This window comes from Amblyraja radiata, chromosome 22 (assembly GCF_010909765.2).
Source record: "Amblyraja radiata isolate CabotCenter1 chromosome 22, sAmbRad1.1.pri, whole genome shotgun sequence".
Classification (NCBI taxonomy): domain Eukaryota; kingdom Metazoa; phylum Chordata; class Chondrichthyes; order Rajiformes; family Rajidae; genus Amblyraja; species Amblyraja radiata.
Genome location: NC_045977.1, coordinates 16,762,248 through 16,787,359, shown reverse-complemented (window position 1 = coordinate 16,787,359; position 25,112 = coordinate 16,762,248). Strand labels below are relative to the sequence as shown.

The following is a 25,112-nucleotide window of genomic DNA, read 5'->3' as shown; positions in this document are numbered from 1 at the left end:
TTATAATTTATATCACCTAACCAATTCAGACTGAGCTTGACTTATAAAAGAATAAGTACATTTTTGCTATAAAAAGTTTAGCTTGACCAAGCCCCTGGATATTTAGGTTACCAGAAGAGTAACTTTTATGCTAAATATACTAAGGTTTAATATTATAATTGTAAAGTACTGTTTGACTTGAAGATGAATCTGGATCTGTGTTCTTGATTTAGTGGCACAGTAAAGTTACTGGATTAGTAATCCAGAAGCCTGGTCTTAATAAGCAGAAGCATTAGGTCAAGTCATGGAGTCATAGTCTTGCAGCATGAAGACGGGCCATTCGGCCCACACCAGCCAACATGTCCCACCTGCCTGCATTTGACCCATATCCCTCTAAATCTATCCTATCCATGTATCTGTCCAAATGTTTCTTAAATGTTGCGATAGTACCTGCCAACAAGTCCTATTATAGCAGGTGTGGACATTAAATTTGGCAAATTGTATAAATCTGAAAGTGAAAAGTTAGCCCCAGTAAAAGTGACTGTTCAGTAATGAAGCTGCTGTTTTGAAACCGTGGCTTGACTAATATACTTGGAGAGGGAAATGTGCCTTTCTGCTCAGTTTGATTTTGAACAGTTCCTGATGCACAGCAATCTAACTCCAAACTTGTCTTCTCAAGTGGCAAGACATTCAGTTCTGGGGAAATTAAAGATGTGTGAAAAATACTGGCCAACCAATGGATGCCCACATTCTATGAATGATTAAAATATATTCAGAAAATAAAGGTTGGTTCAATATGCACAGATGGCTTTGATTAAAACAAAATGTAAATTAAATCTGCAGAGGCCAAGATAAATTAACATTTCATACGGAAAGCATTGTTTTTAGGAACTGCTTTGCAGTGTAATATTTGCCTACCGATCACAATGACTGATATTTTGTTTTGCTTCTCTTTGCAGAAAGTGCAGAAGGATTTCCAAGCTATAACACTGCCACCGAACAACTCCATGAAGCAGGTTACGATGCATATATAACTGGCCTGTGTTTCATCTCCATGTCTAATCATTTAGGTATGGATATTGTATTATTTTTTTAAGAGATTGTATTATTTTTAAGAGATTACATAGTGGACAAAAGAAGACGGAAATGGGCCCTTTGGCCCACAGAGCTTGCTCCAACCAGTGATCCCTGCACATTAACACTATCCTACATGCACCAGGGACAATTTTACATTTATACCAAGACAGTTAACCTACAAACCTGTACATCTTTGGAGTGTGGCAGGAAACTAAAGATCTTGGAGAAAACCCATGTGGTGATGGAGAGAACGTGCAAACTCCGTACAGACAGCATCCATAGTCTAGATGGAACCCAGGTCTCTGGCGCTGTAAGGTGGCAACTCTACCGCTGCGCCAGCGTGCTTCTTGTTCTGGAATGGAATACATTTTATCCTGTTGACGCAATTGTTTGTACAATTTTTTTTGCCTCACTAAGTGACAATGTTTCCAAAAGTCAATTATTCATGGACTTCATGGGACAATAGGGCGGCATTGATAATAGAGCTGCTGCCCCACAAACCCAGTGACTTGGGTTCAATCCTGACCTCCAGTTTTGTCTGTACAGAGCTAGCACATCTCCCTGTGACTGCTTTTTCCAGGTACCGCACTATCTTCTCACATCCCCAAAGACATGTAGGTTATTTGGCCACTGTAATTTACCCCAAGGGGCAAAGGTGAGTGGTAGAATCTGAGGAAAATGGATGGAAATTTGAGAATGTAATGGGATGGGTGTAAATGTGGTGCTCAGACTAGCCTTGGTAGATCAGAGACTGTGGTAAATGGAGACCTGGTCGACCCACCTCGTACAAAAACCATCCCTGGAATCGTTCACACGAAACCTTGTTGTATTCTCTGTATGGCAAGTGCATCCTTGGGTAAGAAGGCCCAAAACCAGGTGTGGTCACACTGAGGCCTTGTATAATCCTAGTAAGGCACCCTTGCTCCTATGTTCATAACCTCCTGCAATGAAGATCAATGTACCATTTAGTAAGTAAGTAATTTTTATTTAAATAGCACATTTAAATCAACTTGTGTTGAAACCAAAGTGCATAGAGGAAATTAGGTTTCCATACATCCATATAAAGAAAGGAAAATGACACAACGCACTATAAAATTTAACTTGAACGTCCGCCCACACCTTAGTTGCTTGCTGCACCTGCAAGTGGTGCAGATTAAACGATGGTTCCTTTGTACATCAATGTTTCCCAACCTTTCATGTAAATAATACTCTGCTTTGTTCCTTTTTCCCCCTGCCAAAATAAATGACCACCTCTATTTATGTTGTGGACAGGTCCTTCGGCCCTCCATGTCTGTACAAGTAGTTCTGCTATAATGTATACTTGCATTGTCAGGAAGCCTCATGTAGGAAATAGTGTTATATAAACAATTGTGTCAATGGGGGGGAGGGGGAGGGGGGGGGGGAGTGTTGGAGGCTAGAGTGTTTTATTCTCGCTATAACAAAGCTCTTTTTCCTGCTGCATTGTCAGAAATAAGTTATTTTTGAAGTTAAAGAATGCTAAAAGCTGTGTGCCACATTGTATAATAGAGTACCATTGCTCATATCAATAGATGTGATTGTCTCTGGTGGCCAATGATATTGGCATGCAATGGTATTTCATTACTGTGGGGAAGTTACATTGAAGTGGTTTGACTTCCAGCACTGTTTTTTGTAAGACAACTTTTTTTCTGCTTGTCAATTTCCAAAGTAACTTTTAAGTGGTTTTCTAGTTCCCAATCAAAATTGCATTTTAACCAATTCGATCCACGTAATACAATTAGTGTTCCCTAATTTATCAATTGCATTATATCATATTTGTATTTTGGAAACGTGTCATAGCAGAACTACCTGCTTGTCTAAATCGTCACAAACCTGCTTTGTGCCATCCTCACTACCCCAGTCCAACAGATTGCCTTTAGGTTAAGTTTGTTAGCATGGTGTTATTGTGACACATTATTTGAAAACTTGTCGTGCCTTTGACTTTGCAAAATGCCCTTCGGCACACTACAGGAAGGTATTCAAACAAAATGTGGCTTTGAACATCATGAGGAGGGCTGATTAGCAAAAATCTAGTTGGAGAGAGGTCAATAAAATTTCTTGGAGGAGGACAGGAGGAGAATGAAGTTTCTACTGCTAGCTGATGGGAAACCAAGTTTAAGGAGAGTACATTGGCTCCTATGCTGCAGGCCATGACCTAGTTAGACACTAACAAGACCGTGAAGGAATTTAAATACCTAGATGATAGTTCGTTTTTCAACTAGCAATAAATAAAGGTCCGTAAGCACATGCTGAACTTTTAATTGTAAAGCAAAACTGATTTACAAATCCATCAAGAAGGTGCCAATTTATGTTAAGTGATATTTATTTATATGTATTGCATATTTAAATATCATTGAATTATGTAATTTGAATGCTTCATGTTAATCCAGATGTGCATAACCTCCATCACAAATTGGGATGCTGAATCCTATTGTTCTGAATGTTCGCACATTACATATGTGGCTAATTTAAGCATTCATTTTAGCAATTGAACTAATTGATTCATTGTGATTAATGCATGTGATTTCCCTTTAGAAATACCACTGTAGTAAAATTTTGATCAACCATCCTGTTGGCATCTTTATTCCAAATTGACCTTTTTCTTTGCTTTCTATTATGGTATGGAACAGGCTCTTCAACCCACAGTGTGTGGGCCTAACATGATGCCAAAATCGACTCTTAGCTACCTGAACATAGTCAATATCCCTCCATTCTCTGCATATCCACGTGCCTATCCAGCAGTCTCTTAAATGCCACTATCATATTTGTGGCACAGCAGTACCGCTTCTGCTTTACAGCACCGGAGACCTGGGTTTGATCCTGACTACGGGTGCTGTTTGCACGGAGTTTGTATGTTTTCCTTATGACCATGTGGATTTTCTCTGGCTGTTCCAGTTTCTTCCCACATTCCAAAGAAATGCAGTTTTTGGGTTTAATCGGCCCTATACTCCAGGAACAATTTACAGAAGCCAATTAACCCAAAAAACTGAATTTCTTTGGAATGTGGGTAGAAACTGGAGCACCCAGAGAAAATCTACACGGTCATGGGTGCAAAGCTGGAATAACGTAGAACTAGTGCATGGGTGATCATTGGTCAGCATGGACTCGGTGGGCTGAAGGGCCTGTTTCCTTGCTATCTCTAAAACTAACCAATCCCAGCAGTGCTTTCCAGACACTCATCAACCTCTATCAAAAAAAAACCTTGCCCCTCACAATTCTTTAAAAAATCTCCTTTAAAGCTATGCCCTCTAGCACTTGATTTTTTGCGATCCTAAAATAGTCCTGACTGGCTACTCGATCTATGACTCTCATAGTTTTATTATTTTCTCTATTCTAAAATGGCATAAAAGCATATCAAGTAAATTTAGTTGCAAATATGAGGAAAGATTGAAAAGACTAGGCTTGTATTCACTGGAGTTTAGAAGGATGAGGGGGATCTTATAGAAATATATAAAATTATAAAAGGACTGGACAAACTAGATGCAGGAAAACTGGTCCCAATGTTGGGCGAGTCCAGAACCAGGGGCCGCAGTCTTAGAATAAAGGGGAGGCCATTTAAGGCTGAGATGAGAAAAAACGTTTTCACCCAGAGAGTTGTGAATTTGTGGAATTCCCTGCCACAGAGGGCCGTGGAGGTCAAATCACTGGATGGATTTAAGAGAGAGTTAAATAGAGCTCTGGGGGCTGGTGGAATCAAGGGATATGGGGAGAAGGCAGGCACGGGTTATTGATTAGGTACGATCAGCCATGATCACAATGAATGGCGGTGCTGGCTACTCCTGCACCTATTTTCCATGTTTCTATGAGAGGATATACGTTAAATACTCACTGCTGACATAATTCATAGCGTAGAAAATAAATGCAAACATTTCTGAGTACTCAAACCCTTGACAGTTGAGTTAGCTGAGCTGATTTATGGACCACCTTGCAAATTTGCCAAACTTGAAAAGGAAATGAATATAGGAACAAAATGTTCTATATTATAAGAATCTACCTATTGCCAGATTTATTTATTGTCAATTTTAATTTAAATGGCTTATTTTGAGCAGCCAGTAACAGAGGAAATGAATGTTTGTTAGTCATGAAACCACTGATGACTCAGTCCATTTATTTACATTGGCAACTTTACTTCTGTTAACTTGTACGTTTAATATATTTAAAGTGGATCAACATGATGTTACAATTCAATGGTTGAACCTAAATACATTTTTATTCCCTTTTTACTAGGTTCATTTCTCAGCCCTCCTAAAGTTTTTGTTCCTGCAAAATCTAAATTGGTTGAACCTTTTATTAACAAGTAAGTCTATTTATTGTCAGTTTGTGACAGTTTCAGTGTTTTGTATTTAGTTAACAGATATCGATCAAACACATTTAATTAGCATATAATTACTTTCATTTCTTGATGCTGGTAGATCTTTACTATGTGATTCCTGATGTATCTATGAAAAGTTTTTGGAAGGCAGTCTTATATTTGTTGGGCAGGTTCACTTTAAATGGGCTTTGAGCAGGAAGATTTGGTTATGGAGCCAGAAATGTGAATGAAATACTGTCATGGGAGCCAGAATAAACAGTGGGCTAAGAGCAGCAATATGGTCCAGTTACATGTGTTTTGTGTAATTTTCTTTCCTTTGGATTAGTGGTGAATTATCAGCATCTGCCTAGTAAGTTACTGAGATACTTTTCTTGAGATACTGCAGCCTCCATTCTACGTTTAGATATATTGCTCGGTGAGAAGTAACATCCTACTGATCAAATCTGCTTAGTTCGTGTTAGTAATGAGAAGAACTTTAAAGGGGAACATTTTAAATTATCAGTAAATATTTGTGGTAAATTTAAATTTTGAAAGTTGTATTCTTGTAGACGCAACGAGCTTCAGACAGTCGGGACCTTTCTTCAGATTAAAGTCTGAAGAAGGGCATTTACCCAAAACTTCACATTTTCATGTTCTTCAAAGATGCTGCCTGACCTGTTGAGTTACACCACACTTCGTGCCATTCAAAGTTGTGTTCTTTTGCCGAAGTCGGTCAAATCAAAAATCATGTAATTTATGTTACATTGGTAATTCACGTTTGTTGTTTGGCATCCATTAAATTGCTTCCCTTAGAATTTGCCCAACCTTTAATCTATTTATTAAATACCCAATAATTCAGCTTGCTATCCTAATGTTTCACTTGAATTGATCTGACATTGTGCCTTGATTTGCATGGTCCTTTTGCAATGCAATTCTATGTTTTTCCGACAAGTTTTCTTCCCTTTTTAAAAAAAATCTCTGCACTTTGTAACACGAGCAATTGTTACTTTTAGTACTCTTCTTCAAATATTTGGGGAGACTGTGAAGAATTCAAATTTCAGTACCTGTTTATCACTGAATGGCTGTGGAAAAACTACAGCTGAAAATGAGCAGATACTTCGTGGCTTGGGACTCCTCAGTCAGTTGTTCTTGTCGAAAAAACACAAATGGCTGTTGAAAGTGGATGCTTTTTCATCAGTTTTCGTTCAGGCATTCATCTTTTTAATTGTCATTGTGGTGTAAATTTAAATTGAGGGTATGCAATAGATTCTTAGTTTATCTGAGAATGAAAGATGGATGATTGCAGGCAATAGGAGCCAGAAGCTGCTTTTTCATTTGGTTTACGTTACACAGAAACACAGCAGTGTCTCCACTTAGTGTTTAGAGATACAGCCTTGGTGCAGGAAGGTGCTCCCTCTTTAAACATTGAATTTATAGTGAGAAATGGAGCCGGTGCCAATATACAGTGGCTTGCAAAAGTTTTCATACCCCTTGAACTTTTCCACATTTTGTCACGTTACAACCACAAACGTAAATGTATTTTATTGGGATTTTATGTGATAGACCAACACAAAGTGGTGCACAATTGTGAAGTGGAAGGAAAATGATACATGGTTTTCAAATTTTTTTACAAATAAAAAACAGAAAAGTGTGGCGTGCAAAAGCATTCAGCCCCCCTGAGTCAATACTTTGTAGAACCACCTTTCGCTGCAATTACAGCTGCATGTCTTTTGGGGTATGTCTCTACCAGCTTTGCACTTCTAGAGACTGACATTTTTGCCCATTCTTCTTTGCAAAATAGCTCAAGTTCAGTCAGATTGGATGGAGAGCGTCTGTGAACAGCAATTTTCAAGTCTTGCCAGAGATTCTCAATTGGATTTATGTCTGGACTTTGACTGGGCCATTCTAACACATGAATATGCTTTGATCTAAACCATTCCATTGTAGCTCTGGCTGTATGTTTAGGGTCGTTGTCCTGCTGGAAGGTGAACCTCCACCCCAGTCTCAAATCTTTTGCAGACTCTAACAGGTTTTCTTCCAAGATTGCCCTGTATTTGGCTCCATCCATCTTCCCATCAACTCTGACCAGGTTCCCTGTCCCTGCTGAAGAAAAGCATCCCCACAGCATGATGCTGCCACCACCATGTTTCACAGTGGGGATGGTGTGTTCAGGGTGATGTGCAGTGTTAGTTTTCCGCCACACATAGCGTTTTGCATTTAGGCCAAAAACTTCAATTTTGGTCTCATCTGACCAGAGCACCTTCCTCCACATGTTTGCTGTGTCCCCCACATGGCTTGTGGCAAACTGCAAACGGGATTTCTTATGGCTTTTTTTCAACAATGGCTTTCTTCTTGCCACTCTTCCATAAAGGCCCGATTTGTGGAGTGCACGACTAATAGTTGTCCTGTGGACAGATTCTCCCACCTGAGCTGTGGATCTCTGCAGCTCCTCCAGAGTTACCATGGGCCTCTCGGCTGCTTCTCTGATCAATGCTCTCCTTGTTTAGGTGGACGGCCATGTCTTGGTAGGTTTGCAGTTGTGCCATACTCTTTCCATTTTCGGATATTTTTTAATAACCTAACCCTGCTTTAAACTTCTCCACACCTTTATCCCTGACCTGTCTGGTGTGTTCCTTGGGCTTCATGATGCTGTTTGTTCACTAATGTTCTCTAACAAACCTCTGAGGCCTTCACAGAACAGCTGTATTTATACTGAGATTAGATTACACACAAGTGGACTCTATTTACTAATTAGGTGACTTCTGAAGGCAATTGGTTGCACTGGATTTTATTTAGGGGTATCAGAGTAAAGGGGGCTGAATACTTTTGCACTCCACACTTTTTAGTTTTTTATTTGTAAAAAAATTTGAAAACCATGTATCATTTTCCTTCCACTTCTTCACAATTATGCACCACTTTGTGTTGGTCTATCACATAAAATCCCAATAAAATACATTTACGTATGTGGTTGTAACGTGACAAAATGTGGAAAAGTTCAAGGGGTATGAAAACTTTTGAAAGCCACTGTATGTTATATATGGATTAAACTGCATCAGTGGATCATATGGAAACCTTTATTTTATCAGTTTGTGGGAAGCAATTTGAATAATTGAAAATAAATGGGGAATGTAATCCAACCTGCAACTTCCACTTGCAATAGTATGTTATCTGATTTGTTTAAAAAAAACTATTTATTAGAGAAACTCCTGAGTGAATGAAAATACTCTGATAGGGCAGGTAAACTGTACTATCATTTGTTGAAGGAAATCAATCTATTCCATTGTTTTGTTGAGCAGGCTAGTTTATCTTGATGTGTTAAAAGGAACTGCAGATGCTGGTTTAAACCAAAGATAGACGCAGAAAGCTGGAGTAACTCAATGGAACAGGCAGCATCTCTGGAGAGCAGGAGTGGGTGACGTTTCGGGTCAAGACCCTTCTTCAGACTGGTCTCGCCGATGTATAAGAGTCTACATCATGAGGTTGGAGAAGGTGCAGGTGAACCTCTGCCTAACCTGAAAGGACTGTCGGGGTCCCTGGACAGAGGTTCATTTGCACCACCTCCAACCTTATCTTCTCTCTCTCTCTTTTTTTAAATTTGGTGACCCTCTGACTATCCATGATCAGACTTTGCTGGCTTTACATTACACTAACCTTGTATCTATACACTGTAAATGGCTTGATTGTAATCATGTATGGCCTATCTGCTGACTGGACAGCACGCAACAAAAGCTTTTCACTGTACCTCAGAACAGGTGACAATAAACTGAACTGAAAATTAAAAATAATAAGTATGATTAATTCTGCATACCAGGCAAATGAATATAATGGAACAGCTCAGTACATTGTTTTCATTTCATTTGTCTCCATCTACTCTTAAATTGAGTGCAGTAAATTTGGTGCAGTTATTATTTTGCTCCTCAGACGGTAGCCCCTGCCTGAAGGGGGTTCCATTCCAGGTGTTGAGAATTTAGACGATTAATTTCATAGCATTTTTGAATTTTACTGTATTTTCAGGAATCACTCTGGATATGTAATTCAGAAGATTTTCCATTTCAAGTAATTGTCATAGAACTATCATAGAGAACTTTCAGCCCTACTTGACCATGCTGACCTACTTGCTCCATCTAAGCTAGTCCCGTTTGGCCCATGTCCTTCTAAACCTTTCCTATCCTTGTATCTGTCCAAGGTACAAGGGAAATGGGTGTTTTAAAAAAAAATTTGTTATAGTGCCTGCCGCAACTACCTCCTCTGGCAGCTCATTCCATGGACCCACCAATTTCAGTTAAAATGTTGCCCCTTAGGTTAGTATTAAATCGTGCCCTTTACTGTAAACCTATGTCTTCTGGTTCTTAATTTCCCCTATCCTAGGTAAAAGACTCTGTGCATTCACCATCTCTCTTCCCCTCAATATTATAAACACTCCGCCCTCGGCCTCCTGAACTCTAAGGAATAATTTAATCTCCTGCCTAACCTTTCCTGTAGCTCAGTCCATCAAGACCTGACAACCTCCTTGTAAATTTCTGCACTCTTTCCAGCCTAATGATATTCTTCCAATAGCAGGAAACCCTAAACCCTTGTATAGGTCTCTACAAATTAAAGATACAAAATTAGTAGAATGTGATGACAGGAGTCCTAAAAAGTGAGTTCATAATGAAGAATTATAATGACAGTAAGTGGGCAGATAGGGATTTGGTAATGCCAAACTGAGCAGTAGTTAATATTCCTCTTCTGTTCCATTTTTGAAAAGGTGGAGAAGCATTTGCATAATTCGCATCGTTAATTTGCTTGATTTTTGTAAAATGGTTCCAAAATAACTTGTAAATGAAGCAGATGTGCCAAATATTCTAATACATTGTGTATGAATGGATCAAAGGTAAATTCTAATGCAAGACTTTCAAATTGAATATATTTGCACTGGATCTTGGCACATTTTCCTTGCTGGTTATTGGTACTAAATTAGAAATAGCTCTCCACAGTATCATAGGAGTGTTCTGTTCATTTATAGGTGAGCTTCTGCTCACAAATAAAAGCCCTACAATGCCAATTGACCTGGTTTCAAGTTATTCGTTTAAAAAAATTATTTCTTCATGGTATGTGGGCCAGGGTGACTTTACTATTTGTGAATTGAATATCCCAACTGAGCTAAGTGGGATTTGATTGCAACCTGATAGCTTTATAGCCACTGATAGGAATCTTTTATTGCAAAATTATTTAATTGCTTGAAATTAATGTATTTCCTGGCTGCCATGTATGATGATGGTAAGACTGTACTAAGAACTTTTGAAACTGTCGGTGCCAGAAACGCGGTGACTCATTGTGTACTAAAGGCTGCTGAATGATTTTTTCGGACTGTATGCAAAAACAAAATTTCACTGTACCCTGCTACATGTGACAAAGTATCATTGATTTGAACTTGTGTCAATTGTTTAATAGTCAAAGTCTTGTATGCTAGTAATAACTACTTTGTGACTGCCTGTTATTTCATTTTTCATCTGCATAATTCCCTTTAATTATACAGTAAAAAAAACATTTTCTTATACTCGCATGTACCAAAGTAAAATGGTTTTGTTTGCTATCTAGTCAAAGAAATGGCTATATGTGATTACAATCAAGCTGTCCAGTGTGCAGATAAAGGATACAACGTTTTACTGCAAGATAAAGTCTGATTTAAAGATTGCTCAAAGGTCTCCAATGAGGTAGATGGGAGGTCAGGTCTGTACCCTAGCTGGTAATAGGATGGTTCAGTTGCCTGATAACAGCTGGGAAGAAACTGTCCCTGAATCTGGAGGTGTGCGTTTTCAAACTTGTGTGCCTCTTGCCAGAGGGGAGAAGAGGGACCAGGGTGAGACTGGTCCTTGATTATGCTGGTGGTCTTTCCGTGGCTGCTTGAAGTGTATACGATGTATATGCATGCAATGTGTAGAATTCCCAGGATGATACTTTATTCAATATCTTTACAGGTAATTATATTTTAGCACATTTCAATGTTGTGAATTGGATATAAGGCAATTGCTGAATTAGGGAGCTATATTTGCATCATGCAGGCCGAATTGATTGCAACATGATTTTGCTCAGCAACCAGCAAATCAGTTAAAACATTCCTTTGGTAATTGACAATCTGAACAAACACCAGTCTGGGTTTCTATTTAACTTCCCTGATGTAATCGGACACCATTGTCTCTTTAAGAATGCAGTCAGTCAGTTTCACCGTGGGTGACCATTGAATTAGACAAGCAATCAGTCATGTGACACTTGTGCGACGATATTCTATTAAATGTGATACTCAACGTACCATTCAGCCTTTATTTTTTGCGTTATTTCATTATAGCAGAACTACCTTTATGGTTATTAGTGAGCTGTGCACTTGTGACAGTTTAGCCTTTTTCTGGTAGTTGGACACAAAAAGCTGGAGTAACTGCGGGACAGGCAGTATCCCTGGAGAAAAGGAATAAGTTACTTTTGGGTCGAGACCCTTCTTCAGACTCCAGCATTTTGTAGCAATGTTACAAAATTTTGAGATTTTAAAAATCAAGTCTGCAATTTATCCCATCAGATAAAGCATAAAAATAAGTTTAATTTGACACCTAATTCACTTTCATATCTCAAGTATTTAAAAAGTTATGGCCATTTTCATGGAAATTAGCATCTTGTTCCCTATTGATTTTCTATGGACATAACAAAAAAGCTGTGATCGTGGACAGTCAAAAGCCCATAACTTTCTTAAAAATTAAGAGAACTGAATGAAATGTTCAGTTATCATAGATTGAAGCATTCTGAAACAAATATAAAATAATATTACTTGGATGACCTGAAATTAAAGCATATAATTAGTTAGTTACCCAATTGTAGCTAATTTCAGACTTCAATTACTAGATCTAAACATCTATCCATTTCTTAATAAAAGATTAACATTTTTAAATAGCCTAAGTGTCCAAATAATATTCACAAATAATTCACAATAAAACATGATTTTTAAGTCTCATTTACATTAATTTATAGGCCAAATGGAAGGAATTTAGTGTTCAATTGCTGTAAATTAAAGTCCATTTAAATCAGCTTTCTAGTGGGATCCTGTGAACGCGCTGGTTTAGAACGTTCACATTGCGCTAGATTTGTGCCCTCAAATGCCCAGAAAAATACTGCGGGATATAATGGGCCCAAAATTAGCTACTCGCAATATTAAACTTTGTATAAAGGTATCTTAAGAAGCCCTTTTAACGTAAAAATAAACAGCCTACCTTCCGTTTTCCCCTGTATGAGATCCGGCCCGTTGTCGGCGGTCGGGGGTTTAGAGGTTAATTTTTAACCTACTATAACAAGTAAAGAAAGCCTTTAAAACTAAAAATAGCTCCAGCTACGGAATCTTCCTGCGATTTTTCGTTAATAATTAACTAGGCTGAAAAACCTCGATTTGAACAGCCTAGTGAAAAATCGCGTTTTAAACCCGCCCCCCTCTAAACGGCGCCAAAATCGCGCACACGGGCTGGGACAGATTTTCAGCGACGCTTCAGGTAGGCTTTGCAACATACCTACATTTTGTGCTTCAGAGATGCTGCCTGAACTGCTGAGTTACTCCAGCATTTTCTGTCTATCATCTGTGTAAACCAGCATCTGCAGTTCCTTCCTACACAACAAACTGGCAGTTGGCGTAGAAATGACAAATTGACATTTAGCAACGGGAGCAGCAGGAAATTTAGGAGTGAATACTGAGAGCAGTACTGATAACTAGTGTACGCATTTGTACTCTAGCCTGCGGTACTGGCTTTCCATTCTTATCATTGCATTTTGTTTGATCAAAAATGAATTGTAGGATTTCTATAAAAAAAATTGCATCATGGTGAAAGGTTTGCCTTATTTTGCTCATGTTTTCCTCTATCATTGTTTAGTTTAAAGATACAGCATGGAAACAGACCCTTTGGCCCACAGAATCAACGCTGACCAGCGATCACTCGTTCACACTGGTTCTGTTATTCACTTTCACATCTACTCCCGACACACTAGGGGCAATTTTACACAAGCCAATTAATCTACTAACCTGCATGTCTTTAGTATGTGGGAGGAAACTTGAGTACCCGTATGAATTCAACGGTCACGGGGAAAATGCAAACTCCACACAGTCAGCACCGAGGTCGGGATCAAACCCAGGTCTCTAGCGCTGGGAGGCAGCAGCTCTACTAGCTGCGTGATTGTGCTGCCCATGGTCTATGCCGCCTCTTTATTTGAATCTGATAAAATTCCATCACCACCTACCTCATAGATTAGCCTTCCTCTCCTGCCACTTTTTAAAATGGGGGGCCACCCTCAGGAGTTCCTTGAGCATTAAAACAGTGGTTTATCCTACAAATAGGATTTTGATCTAATAAAAATGTTGCCAACATCACAAGATTCTTTCAAACGTTTCCTTCGTATTGTGCATCTCCTAATTTTCATATTCACTACTGAAGACCACAATGGATTTGGAATGCAACGTCATTGATTCTTGGTTATCCTCAAAGTAACCATTTTGTATGTGTGTTGTCTCAAGATAGTGACGGCTGATTATTTAAACATCGGTTCATTTTTGTCAACGCAAATCATGTTCGTACTCGCCGATTACAGTGGGAATTGATGAATAACAGCTTGGAGCAGAGGTGGAGTTTGAGTTCTTTTCATTCTCTCAGACTTTATTCTGAGATTTTTTGGGGCAGAGAATACTTCTAATGTCAAATTCACACTTCATGGTCTGAGTGTTTCAGTCAAACTGCATTTTCCAATTGCGAGACTCTCCATTTTTCTACTCCTAGTGACGTTAGCCGATCAAATTATCTGTTCTTTGTGCTTTTATCATATAAACAGCAATTTTGACTAACTGAGACTATATTCTTGCAACGTGGCCTGTAAGATGGATTGTTTCCAGCATAGTTGGGAAGTGTAGATAGGGCCTGCAGTGTTATCATGTTGAAGCACACTGTGGGCATGACACTGTGGTGAAAACGTATTAAAAGACTCTTTTGTAGCTTGCCATATGAAGATAAACTTATGCCTGATCCCAACCTATAATTCTTATTTCCTGAATAAGCTGTAAACACTTTATTGATGGCTGCTTCTTCACTGGAACTGTATTTTTAATATCTTCTGGAGTCTTGTAATTATAATGGTGTAAGCGTGGTTGCACTTTTCATGCTATGTGGTGCCATTTTAAACTATTAGTGTCCCTTTTTGGTGGACTATTTTTGTGCCGTGATGCACGTACTGTGTAAACTAAATGTGCACTATGATTTTAAGTTATGTGTGTCTAACTCCTAATTTTAGCCACTTTTAACCTTGGATCTTGGCAAGCAACCTACTGCTAACACGCTCTTTCAATTGCACCTCTCATTTCCGCAGCTGGCCCCCAAATTCGAGGTCTCCCAGCTAACTTCTACTACCCTTGTGTGCTTGGTTCTTGTTGTCTTTTGTTCCAATGTGACCCTCATTATGCCTCATGAAGAGGGTGTATGTATTTATGCAGTACCTTTTATGGCTTCTTGTCAGCCCAAAACACTGAATTATTTCATCAGTTAACTTGTAGGAAAACATGGCAAGGAACTCTGCAGAGCAAATTCCCACAAACTGGAGAATACATTTTGGGACAACTCAATTTTGGTCTTGAAGTTTGGATGAAGGCCATGCCATTGGGGGAACTCTCGTATTTTTGAAATAAACCTATTATGCAACTTGGACAAAAATGAACTCTATTCAGTATGTCAATCTTGTGGACAATGGCAAATTACATGTATCAACTGCCCAAAGGTAGCTAAAATGGCCAAGGAGCAGGGAGGATTGAATAATATTGGAGATGGAGATATAATATCCAGTGGAATTCTGGTTAATATCTTTTCAGAAATGTTTTCCCTATTTTTAACCATACTGGTCCTCGCCTAAGTGTGTCCTGACATTTTTGTGCATCAGGATCTGAAATGCGCTGTCAGGGAGATTGGTGGATGCAGAGTCAAGAGTGTTTAGAGTGATACAGAGGAGGAAAAGGTCCTTCGGCCCAACTTGCCCACATCGGCCAACATATCCCAGCTGCGTTAGTCCCACCTGCCTGTGTTTGGTCCATATCTCTCCAAGCCTGTCCTATTCATGTACTTGTCTAACTGTTTCTTGAACGTTGGGATAGTCCCAGCCTTAACTACCTCCTCTAGTAGCTTATTCCATACACCCACCATCCTTTACGTAACAAAGTTACCCCTCCGATTCCTATTAAATCTTTTCCCCTTCACCTTAAACCTATGTCCTCTGGTCCTCGATTCACCTAGTCTGGGGAAGAGATTCTGTGCATCTACCCGATCTACTCCTCTCATAATTTTATACACCTCTTTAAGATCACCCCTCATCCTCCTGCACTCGAAGGAATAGAGTCCCAGTCTACTCAACCTCTCCGTATATCTCAGACCCTCTAGTGCTGGCAACATCCTCGTAAATCTTCACTACCCTTTCCAGCTTGACATCTTTCCGATGACATTGGGCCCAGAACTGACAAAATACGCTAAATACGAATCGCCAACGTGTTCTATCTTGTGTCCTGCATTGGAACAATGAAATTCCTACTTGCAGCCGGATAACAGAAATGTAAATATAGTAATCTGTAAAACCCATAATAAGTTGTGAGATGTGAGTGTGACCAGGGTGGTGTCGGTTTTTGATGCTGGCTGCCATTTTGAAGCAGCCATTCTTTTTTTTTTTTTTTTTTTTTAAATTATTTTTATTAGAAGTACGGTAAATTACAATAACACACAACACATATATCTTAATACATTTTTTGTATCGCTTCATTTTTTTTTTTAAGCTTTAAGAAAAAGATAGAAGTAAGGAAAATGAAGAAGGTGCGCAAGAGTCGTGAAGTGCAAGAGAGTGTTGGGAAAAGAAAGCCCCTTAGAAAAGAAGTTAGAGAAGGAAGTGAAGTAAGAAAGTAGACCCTAGAAAAGAAAGAAAAAGAAAGTAAGGACAATCGCTCTATTATAACATTAAACTCCGCAGAAAGACTACCAACCAAGTCTGTTTTTGTTGTTTTACCTCCCATTGCCAGATCCTGATACCATTTATTTATTTATTTATTTTTAAAATTACTATTGCACCTCATGCTTGTAATAGGTCCATAAACGTAGACCACGTCTTTTGGAATTGGTTTGCTTTACCTGCTAAGAGGAATCTCATCTCTTCCAGATGTAATGTTTCAAACATATTTGATGTCCACATTTTTATTGTTGGTGTGGGCGCATTTTTCCAGAATTTAAGTATGAGCTTTTTTCCCATTATTAGCCCGTAATTGAGTAAATTCTTCTGATACACGTTTAATTCAGGGATACCTTCCGATATCCCAAAAATGATCCATTCAGGAAGCAGCGATTCTTGCCGACCCCATTGATGTTGGGGTGATTACAAAGTATCTAAAGAGCACTTGAATCACCTAGGAATAGAAGGCAACAGGCCAAGTGCTGGGAAATGAGAATTAATAAGAATGGGAGCTCACTGGTCAGCATGTTCTAAATGGCCTGTTTTCTTGCTGCATGACTCTTAAGTTTAAATTCCAGTTGTTAACTAAATATAGAATTCCTCAGAGGGCTCAGGAAATTTAACATGCCTCCAATGACTCATGAATTTCTGCAGACACACCACAAAGCATCCTATCCATATGCATCGCGGTTTGGCATGGCATTGCACAAAATAGCAAGAATTTGCAGATGTATGAACATGGCCCATGCATCACACAAACCAACCTTTTTCCCTTCACCCCTACACATCAATGGCTGTAAAACACTGGTCCACCTTGAGTTCAGCACACTATACACCACTCACCAACTTACATAAGGGTTATGTTCTGTGAACCTTTAAGTCCGATTTTACACAAATCAAAATCCCCATCTCCTGCCTGAAATAACTACTATTAACTGTCTCAGTTGTGTTCAGAGCACTTTCTGCGGTACGTGGACTTCTGGGTAAGCACTGGGTAATTGCCACTTGAGTTCTGTCCTGCTGTTGGGGTGCTTTCTGTGGCACATGGCTTTCTGGGTAAGCACCACTGCCATTGCCGGATTGTTTCTGATGTAAACCTGAGTTCTCGTTGTTGTGGCAGTTACAACCTGCCTTGATTGCTCTCGTGACCGTATAGATTGTTTACGTAAATTGCCTATTGCGTAAGTCTGAGAGTGTCTGTAAATACATACATTTTGCTTAAATTGAGGCAGCTGACTAATTTACAAGTACTCCCCTAAAGTTTGTCTAAAAGTAATGGGGCTTTATTTTGCCCGCTGTATGTTTTATATATGTTATTGCCTGAAATTTCAGTTTTTGTAAGTGAAGTTGAAAACTAAAATAGATAGAATAATTAATTGTACCTGACATCATCAGAAGTCTATCTACCAGCATCTGGTCAATTTGGTGTCTAACCAGCACATAATAGCAGACAGCTTTTTGAAAAACTGTTGTATTGATTCAACAAACCTGGTTGAGCAACGCCAGAGGCTGGTGTTCTTTTTAGACTATTAATTTTGTATGATCGAAAATAGTTTTTCATTTATTGTTCAATGAATGAACAAGCCTGGAGCCAGTATTAAAGTAGTAAAAGGTGTACATTGGTCCTGTTGGCTGCAGGAAAATATAATTTCATGCTACAACGGAAGCAATTAAGTGCTTAATTAACCACAATACTACACCAATGACCAGCAAACAAATTGAAAGGGGTTTCTTCTTAATGCTGTCGTGTTAAATAACTAAACTGCGAAAAATTGGAGTTTTAGTCAATGGACCTAATTTCTACATTAATTGTGTCTCTTTCAGTTTTTAAATTGTATTTACTGGGCACAGAAAAACAATTGCTGAATTATAAATAATGAATATTAAGCAACTAAAATTATTTTTTTAGTACTAAAACTCTGAGGAATGAAACTTAACTTAGTGATCAGATTTCTCTGAGATAATCGGGCAAGTCTGTATCTGGTTGATGTTGAACTTGCTTTCTGGATATATAGTAAGTTGGATATAGTTGCAGTAATAATAGAAAATTAATTGTAGTCATTTGTATGAAACGTTTTGGTTGGTTTGGGTAGAAACCTTTCAAAATTACTTTTTTTGAATACTGAAGTAGTTGAACTGTTGAACATGTGAAGAAGGATTCTGACCTGAAACGTCACCCATCCTTTTTCTCCAGAGATGCTGCCTGACCTCCTGAGTTACTCCACTACTGGGTCTATCTTCATTATAAATCAGCATCAGCAGTTCCTTCCTACACGTATTGCTTGTCTTAAGTTGCACTATTTCTAATGGTTGTTAAGGTCTAACTCCATGTAACAAATCTGATGCAAATAAGAAAGAACTTATTCTTCAGAAGTAGAGACAAACTATCTGATATATTTATAGGAGATATGAAGTATCCTTGTAACTTACAAAGTTATTCCAAATAACTTTAAAGGTCTCACTTCAACCTAAAATTTGAGAATTCATTTTATTAAGTAATGTGAAAGATTAGGACGTACAGTTCTTAAATGATCTATATTTGTCGACCTGTTTATTTATTTATTTATTATTTAAATTTTTTTTTTTTAAATCATATCAATGAGCTGTCATCAATTAACTGCACACCTAGTACTATTCCAGACCTTGACTCTGGATGCACACTTGGCCTTGCTCCTAGCCCCTCTTCACTGACAATATATCTGGCCCACACATAAAGCCCCAAATCTGACCCCCTGGACTTAACCTATTACGTTCAAGTCCACAGATGCTTATCTAATGTGGTGATCTTTTATGGGGCACTTCACGGACCAAATATTGTATAACAAAATGTGTTACATCCATTGGCTGCCTTGTTATCTAACATACTAGTTACTTTGTCAAAGAATTCATCAATTGGTTGAACACAAATTTCTCATCCATAAAATTATACTCAGTCAGCTGTATAAGTATTCTGTTACAATTTCCTTCATTTTCCTAACAAACTGTCCTGAAGTCATTTTCACCCCCAATATTTTCAGTATTTTGCTGTCTTCCTCTCAGCTGGGACTTTTCCAAAATGCAAAGTCCAATAACTATATATTTAAGCAATATTATTCTATTAAATGTGATCTTGAGAGTACATAATTTCTGTGGTATTCATAACACAACAATGATAAGATCTTTGTTTTGATTGCACCTATCACATGCATACATTATTATAGTACAGTTAATATGTACCGAGGGCACATTTTTGTTCCAATGCTCCCCATTCCCAATTACTTTTTCATTGAAGTGATTGAAATCCAAGTGAAGTTTAAATGGCATCAGAAAAATAGAACCTCCGGAATGGATGATATTCATTACATGGTTGGTTGGAGTCAGTTTCAGCACAATTACTATATTAAACTTTGAATCTTCAGATGTCCTGGTTCAAGCTAAAACTAAAGACAAATAATAACCCCCTCACACACTCCCCTGCAAGTATCTCTGTCACTCCTTTACAATATGCCCCTTCTTTGAACAAGCTCTTAACCATCGCATCTGATTTCCATCTGATTACACTCCTTGAGGATGTTCATCCACGTGTTCAATTAATAAAACAACGGGATTGGGGATATTTCTATTCAACCTGTCAAAGGAATTTGGAGGGGGGGGGGGGTTAGAAATAGTCAGTGAGGTAAACAAACATAATAGTTGAGTGGCAAATGGCAATAGTGCTACCTTTCCAATATTTAACTGAAGGAAATAATGGGTTATCGGGGCTGTATGTTGTGAAAGACAGCCTGGCACCTTGCTTGTCATTTAAATATTACACTTATCCCATTCCCCTGGATATTCTGGATTAATAAATTAAGGTTTTGTCAACTAATTACAAATCAGGCTAATTACAAATCAATAACATTAGCCTACATTTATACCAAGCCAATTAACCAGACCTTCAGTCTGAAGAAGGGTCTCGACCCGAAACATCACCCATTCCTTCCCTACAGAGATGCTGCCTGACCCGTTGAGTTACTCCAGCACTTGGTGTCTATCGGTTTAAACCAGCATCTGCAGTTCCTTCCTACATGTGTGCCTGTCCAGATGCCGTTTAAATGTCATTGTGGTAATTTCAAGTGTAGAATGAAGACTAGAGTGTTTAGTTGTCGTGTGCAGCGACATCAGAACAATGACATTATCAGTTGCTGCACCTTAACAGGCCGGTTAAAGCAACAACACAGAGATACATGTAAATAGATTAACTTAGTTTACTATTGCCACCTGTAGCGAGGTACAGGGAAAAGCTTTTGTTGCGTCCTATCCGGTCAAGCCGCTCACAATGTACAGATAAAGGAGAACGGGCGCAGCACATATAATAAATAATACAATGGATTAATAATCAGTAATATTGGGTAATCATCCCGACGTATCAGTGGAGGCCCAAGTATTAGCATTACAATTAATGCCCCACAACGACGGAGACCCGGGTTCGACCCTGGTCTCGGGTGCTATCAGTGTGCAGTTTGCACGTTCTCCCTGTGACCGCGTGGGTTTCCTCCGGGTGCTCTGGATTTCTCCCACATCCCAAAGACATAAGGGTTTGTAGGTTAATTGGCCCTCTGTAAATTGCCCCCTAGTGTATAGGGAGTGGATGAGAAAGTGGGATAACATAGAATCAGTGTGAACGGGTGATCGATTGTCGGCACGGACTCGAAGGGCTGAAGGGCCTGTTTCCACGCTGTATCGTTGAACTATTAATAATACTGAACAAATCAAGACTTGCCTATCGGATTTGAACATGAACAATATTATCCCAAGTTTGCAGAGTATTTGAATGGCATTTACTGCATAATCCCTGAGGTTATTCTTTGTAAAGTGAAGGGCAAAGCTCATCTCTACAAGTTTCATTTTCTGAAGTTAATTTGTAGTCAATATTTACCATCTTGCCTTTGCTTATTTGTTCCCACAATACATGAATCCAAGACTTGCATTTAAAGATGAACAAAATATCAATTTAAAGACAGATATCAACTAATTTCCCCGATTGAGTATGAATATCGATTTCTTTAACATTCCCTCTCTCTCCCAGTCCCTCCCCCACCCGAGTGGTACTAGCTTCAAAGTTGTCTTGTTGGGTCTCACTGTGTGAGAAGGAGCTGCAGATGCTGGTTTAAACCGAAGAGAGACACAAAATGCTGGAGCAACTCAGCGGGCCAGACAGCATCTCTGGAGAGAAAGAATGGGTGACGTTTCGGGTTGAGGCCCTTCTAAAGGTTTCGGGTCGAGACCCTAAGGGTCACGACCAGAAACGTCACCCATTCCTTCTCTCCAGAGAGGCTGCCTGATCCATGCCGGTCACCAGGGCAAATTCAGCACAGAGACACTAACGGCAGCGGCGCAACGCTTCCGACGCCTCCAACGGCCCGGGATTCTTGCACTGAGGCTGCTCCATGGCCGGAGTGACTCGCCAGTCCCGCAAACACTCTCCAGCCCCGGCTCCCCGTCTGCATCTGCCCCCGCCGCTGCTTCTGCTTCTGCCTCCATCCCTCCCTCAGCCCCGGCTCTCCAACACCCGCGGCCCATGCAGTTGATATGAGTTTTGAAATTCTCGTTGATCACAGAATTTCTCATGACAGAGCATAAGAAATTTATGATCAACGTGAGAATTTGTCGAAATGCTTGTGTCTCACGCTCAATGCGTGAGAGTTGGCAGCCCTGGTATCTTGCATATTTAGAAACCAAGACACGCAGATGATTTATACCAAAGAATGACACACAGTGCTGGAGTAACCCAGAGGTGCAGAAAAAAGGTGGGTGGTGTTTATTTTGCGTCTGGACCCTTCCGACGTGAAACGGCACCCATTTCTTTTCCCCAGCGATGCTGCCTGACCTGCTGGGTTGCTCCAACATTTAGTGCCTATCTTTGGCATATTTAGGGTAGCTTGTTTGATTAGCCCACTGCCTTTAACTGATCACTTCTCGGAGCAATTAAAAAAATTGCACAGAAATAAACCCATGGTGTAACTTACACCAGGCTGAGAGAAATGGGGTTTTGACTGCTGCATACTTCAGCCAGTTCATCATTCAACATAGCAGCAGGTAATGCGTCCAGTCAGCTATCTTTGTTTCACTTCTCATTACTAATCTTCAGTGGTTTATTTCTTTTTTAATGCAGACTGTTTCTAATGAGAGTGATCGACATTCCCTACCTAAACCTCAGTGGACCAGATTGTAAGTACATAATTTTAACTGGAATGTACATAAATGTGCATCAATTTGTCAGTCCCATACAGCAACTTCCTGTTTCGTGTTAAATTCCCTAAGGCTATTGAAATAATTTTATACCAAGAGCCAAATGGTATTTTAAATAATTTTGCACTTTGCTACCATTGTATTTCAACGTGTGCTTTATGTTTCACTGCTAATAGACTACATTAATAGTGTTGTAATAAAAAGTGTTTATTTCACAAACTGGCAAATCTAATTGTCAAATATATATAATCCCAATATGATTACATTAAGGAAATAGAGAAAAAAAAGGTCAGGATTTAGTGAAACTTCTGCAAACTTGCTTTCATGTATAGTCTTTTAACAGGATAGCATACAAACAAAAGCTTTTTACCGTTCCTCTGCATGTGACTAATAAACTAAACTACCAAGTAAGGTTCCCCTCTTCTACCATAGATGAGGCTTACCAGGGTCTCTTCTATACCCCGTGACTCTACTCTCACTCCCCATCCCCCCCCACTCGTAACAATGGCAGAGTCCCCCTTGTCCTCACCTTCCACCCTACCAGCCGTCACGTACAACAAATAATCCTCTGTCATTTTCGCCACCTCCAACGTGACCCCGCCACTTGCCACATCTTCCCATCTCGTCCCCTGTCTGCTTTCCGCAGAGACCACTCCCTCCGTAAATCCCCTGGTCCTTTCCCACCCAAACCACCCCCTCTCCGGGCAGTTTCCCTTGCAACCGCAAGAAATGCTACACTTGTCGCTTTACCTCCCCCCGTGACTCCATCCAAGGACCCAAGCAGTCTTTCCAGATGCGGCAGAGGTTCACCTGCACCTCCTCCAATCTCATCTATTGCATCCGCTGCTCTAGATGTCAGCTGCTCTACATCAGTGCGACCAAGCATCGGCTTGGCGATCGCTTCGCCGAACACCTCCCCTCGGTTCGCAATAACCAACCTGATCTCCCTTGTGGCTCAGCACTTCAACTCCCCATTCCAAATCCGACCTTTCTGTCCTCGGCCTCCTCCATGGCCAGAGTGAGGACCACTGTAAATTGGAGGAGCAGCATCTCATATTTAGCTTGGGCAGTTTGCACCCCAGCAGTATGAACATTGACTTCTCTAATTTCAGGTAGTCCTTACTTTCTCCTCCCCTTCTCAGCTCTCCCTCAGCCCACTGGCTCCTCTTAATTTCTTTTTCTCTTCTCCCCCCCCCCCCCCCCCCCCACCCTCACATCAGTCTGAAGAACGGTTTCGGCCTGAACGTTGCCTATTTCCTTCGCTCCATAGATGCTGCCTCACCCGCTGAGTTTCTCCAGCATTTTTGTCTACCTTTGATTTCCCAGCATCTGCAGTTCCTTCTTAAACATACCAAGTAAGGTGACATTTTTTACGATTCACAGAAGATTTTCTATAGACTACATTCTCGAAGGAAAACCCATCCTTCAAGAATTTACTGTGATAGGAAGCAGGCATTGACCTAATTACAGAGATTTCTGGTAAAGAGAAAAATCAAGTTCTGTACTCACGGTGGTCACTTTTTTTCTTTCAAAAGTGTGTAGCATTTCCTTTGGATACTTTCCGGAAAGGAATATTAGACAAGCTTAAGGGAAAAGGAAGAATCTATACAACAGCTCATTGGAAGAAATGAAAAGGTTTTAGCAATAATGAGGGCCATCAGTTGTTCTAGGATTAAACCATGACTGGTTATTGGCAGGCTTTCACTTGCATACGCATCTATTTTTAACGGATTCATTGTTGAGAGAACAAATTGTACTAATTTCTCTTTTGTCCGCCAAGTTTTTAAATCCCTGAAGCACCAAAGTTTTATGATGAAGATCTACAGCATTTGCTTTTCTCTTTCAGTGCAACCTAAGAGGGACCATGTTCTACATGTTCGTTTTCCCAAGGAGTGGAAGACCAGTGATCTCTACCAACTTTTCAGTGCCTTTGGTAGGATCCTTCAATTTGTTTTGCAACTTCCAACATTTATTCATTTGATAACAATTTAGCCAACTGGTTAGCACGGTTTCCTTTTAAAGCAACTGACTTAAAGTTATCAATCATTGGAACTAGATCTATATGCAAGTTTCTTTTGAAGAATCCTTGGAAGACTGAGAGGCAGTTTTATACATTTTGTGTTGTTCCTTTTGTAGATAACAATGTTAGTATTTCTGGATAATGCCCATTGCCACCCAGAACTAACTCTCTAAATAAAATGATACAATTTCCCCTAATGAGGCCACATGATTTCAACCAGGATTTTCCCAATAGATAAAAACTTTTGTTTTTTGGGTCACCAGTATTTCTTTTTGAGTGGTGATTTGCAAATTGTTATCAACGCCTTCCTAAAGATACCCATGTATTATTGACGGGCAGCAAGTGAGTACGAGGAATATGTGCACTGAATAGTTAAGGATTGCAGTAATCATTATTTTGCTTTATTACAACAAAGATCCCAGTAAAATGTGACATGGGAAGGTCTAGTAACATGTGATACCCAACTTGCAAAAAAATCACCCAAACTCGGAAGAAGGGTCTCGATTCGAAACGTTGTCTTTTTCCTTCGCATCATAGATG

General features: G+C 39.5%; 1 protein-coding gene across 3 annotated transcripts in view; it reads left to right on the top strand.

Annotated features, from left to right (window-relative positions):
• Positions 1 to 25,112, top strand: part of parn (poly(A)-specific ribonuclease) — a 132,119-nt gene that overhangs the window by 35,817 nt on the left and 71,190 nt on the right. For all 3 annotated transcript variants that reach the window (XM_033040485.1, XM_033040484.1, XM_033040486.1), the window contains exons 17-20: positions 939 to 1,049; positions 5,302 to 5,371; positions 22,476 to 22,531; positions 24,399 to 24,485. In XM_033040485.1, the coding sequence (XP_032896376.1) occupies positions 939 to 1,049; positions 5,302 to 5,371; positions 22,476 to 22,531; positions 24,399 to 24,485 (324 nt within the window). The remainder of the gene's footprint in view (positions 1 to 938; positions 1,050 to 5,301; positions 5,372 to 22,475; positions 22,532 to 24,398; positions 24,486 to 25,112) is intronic.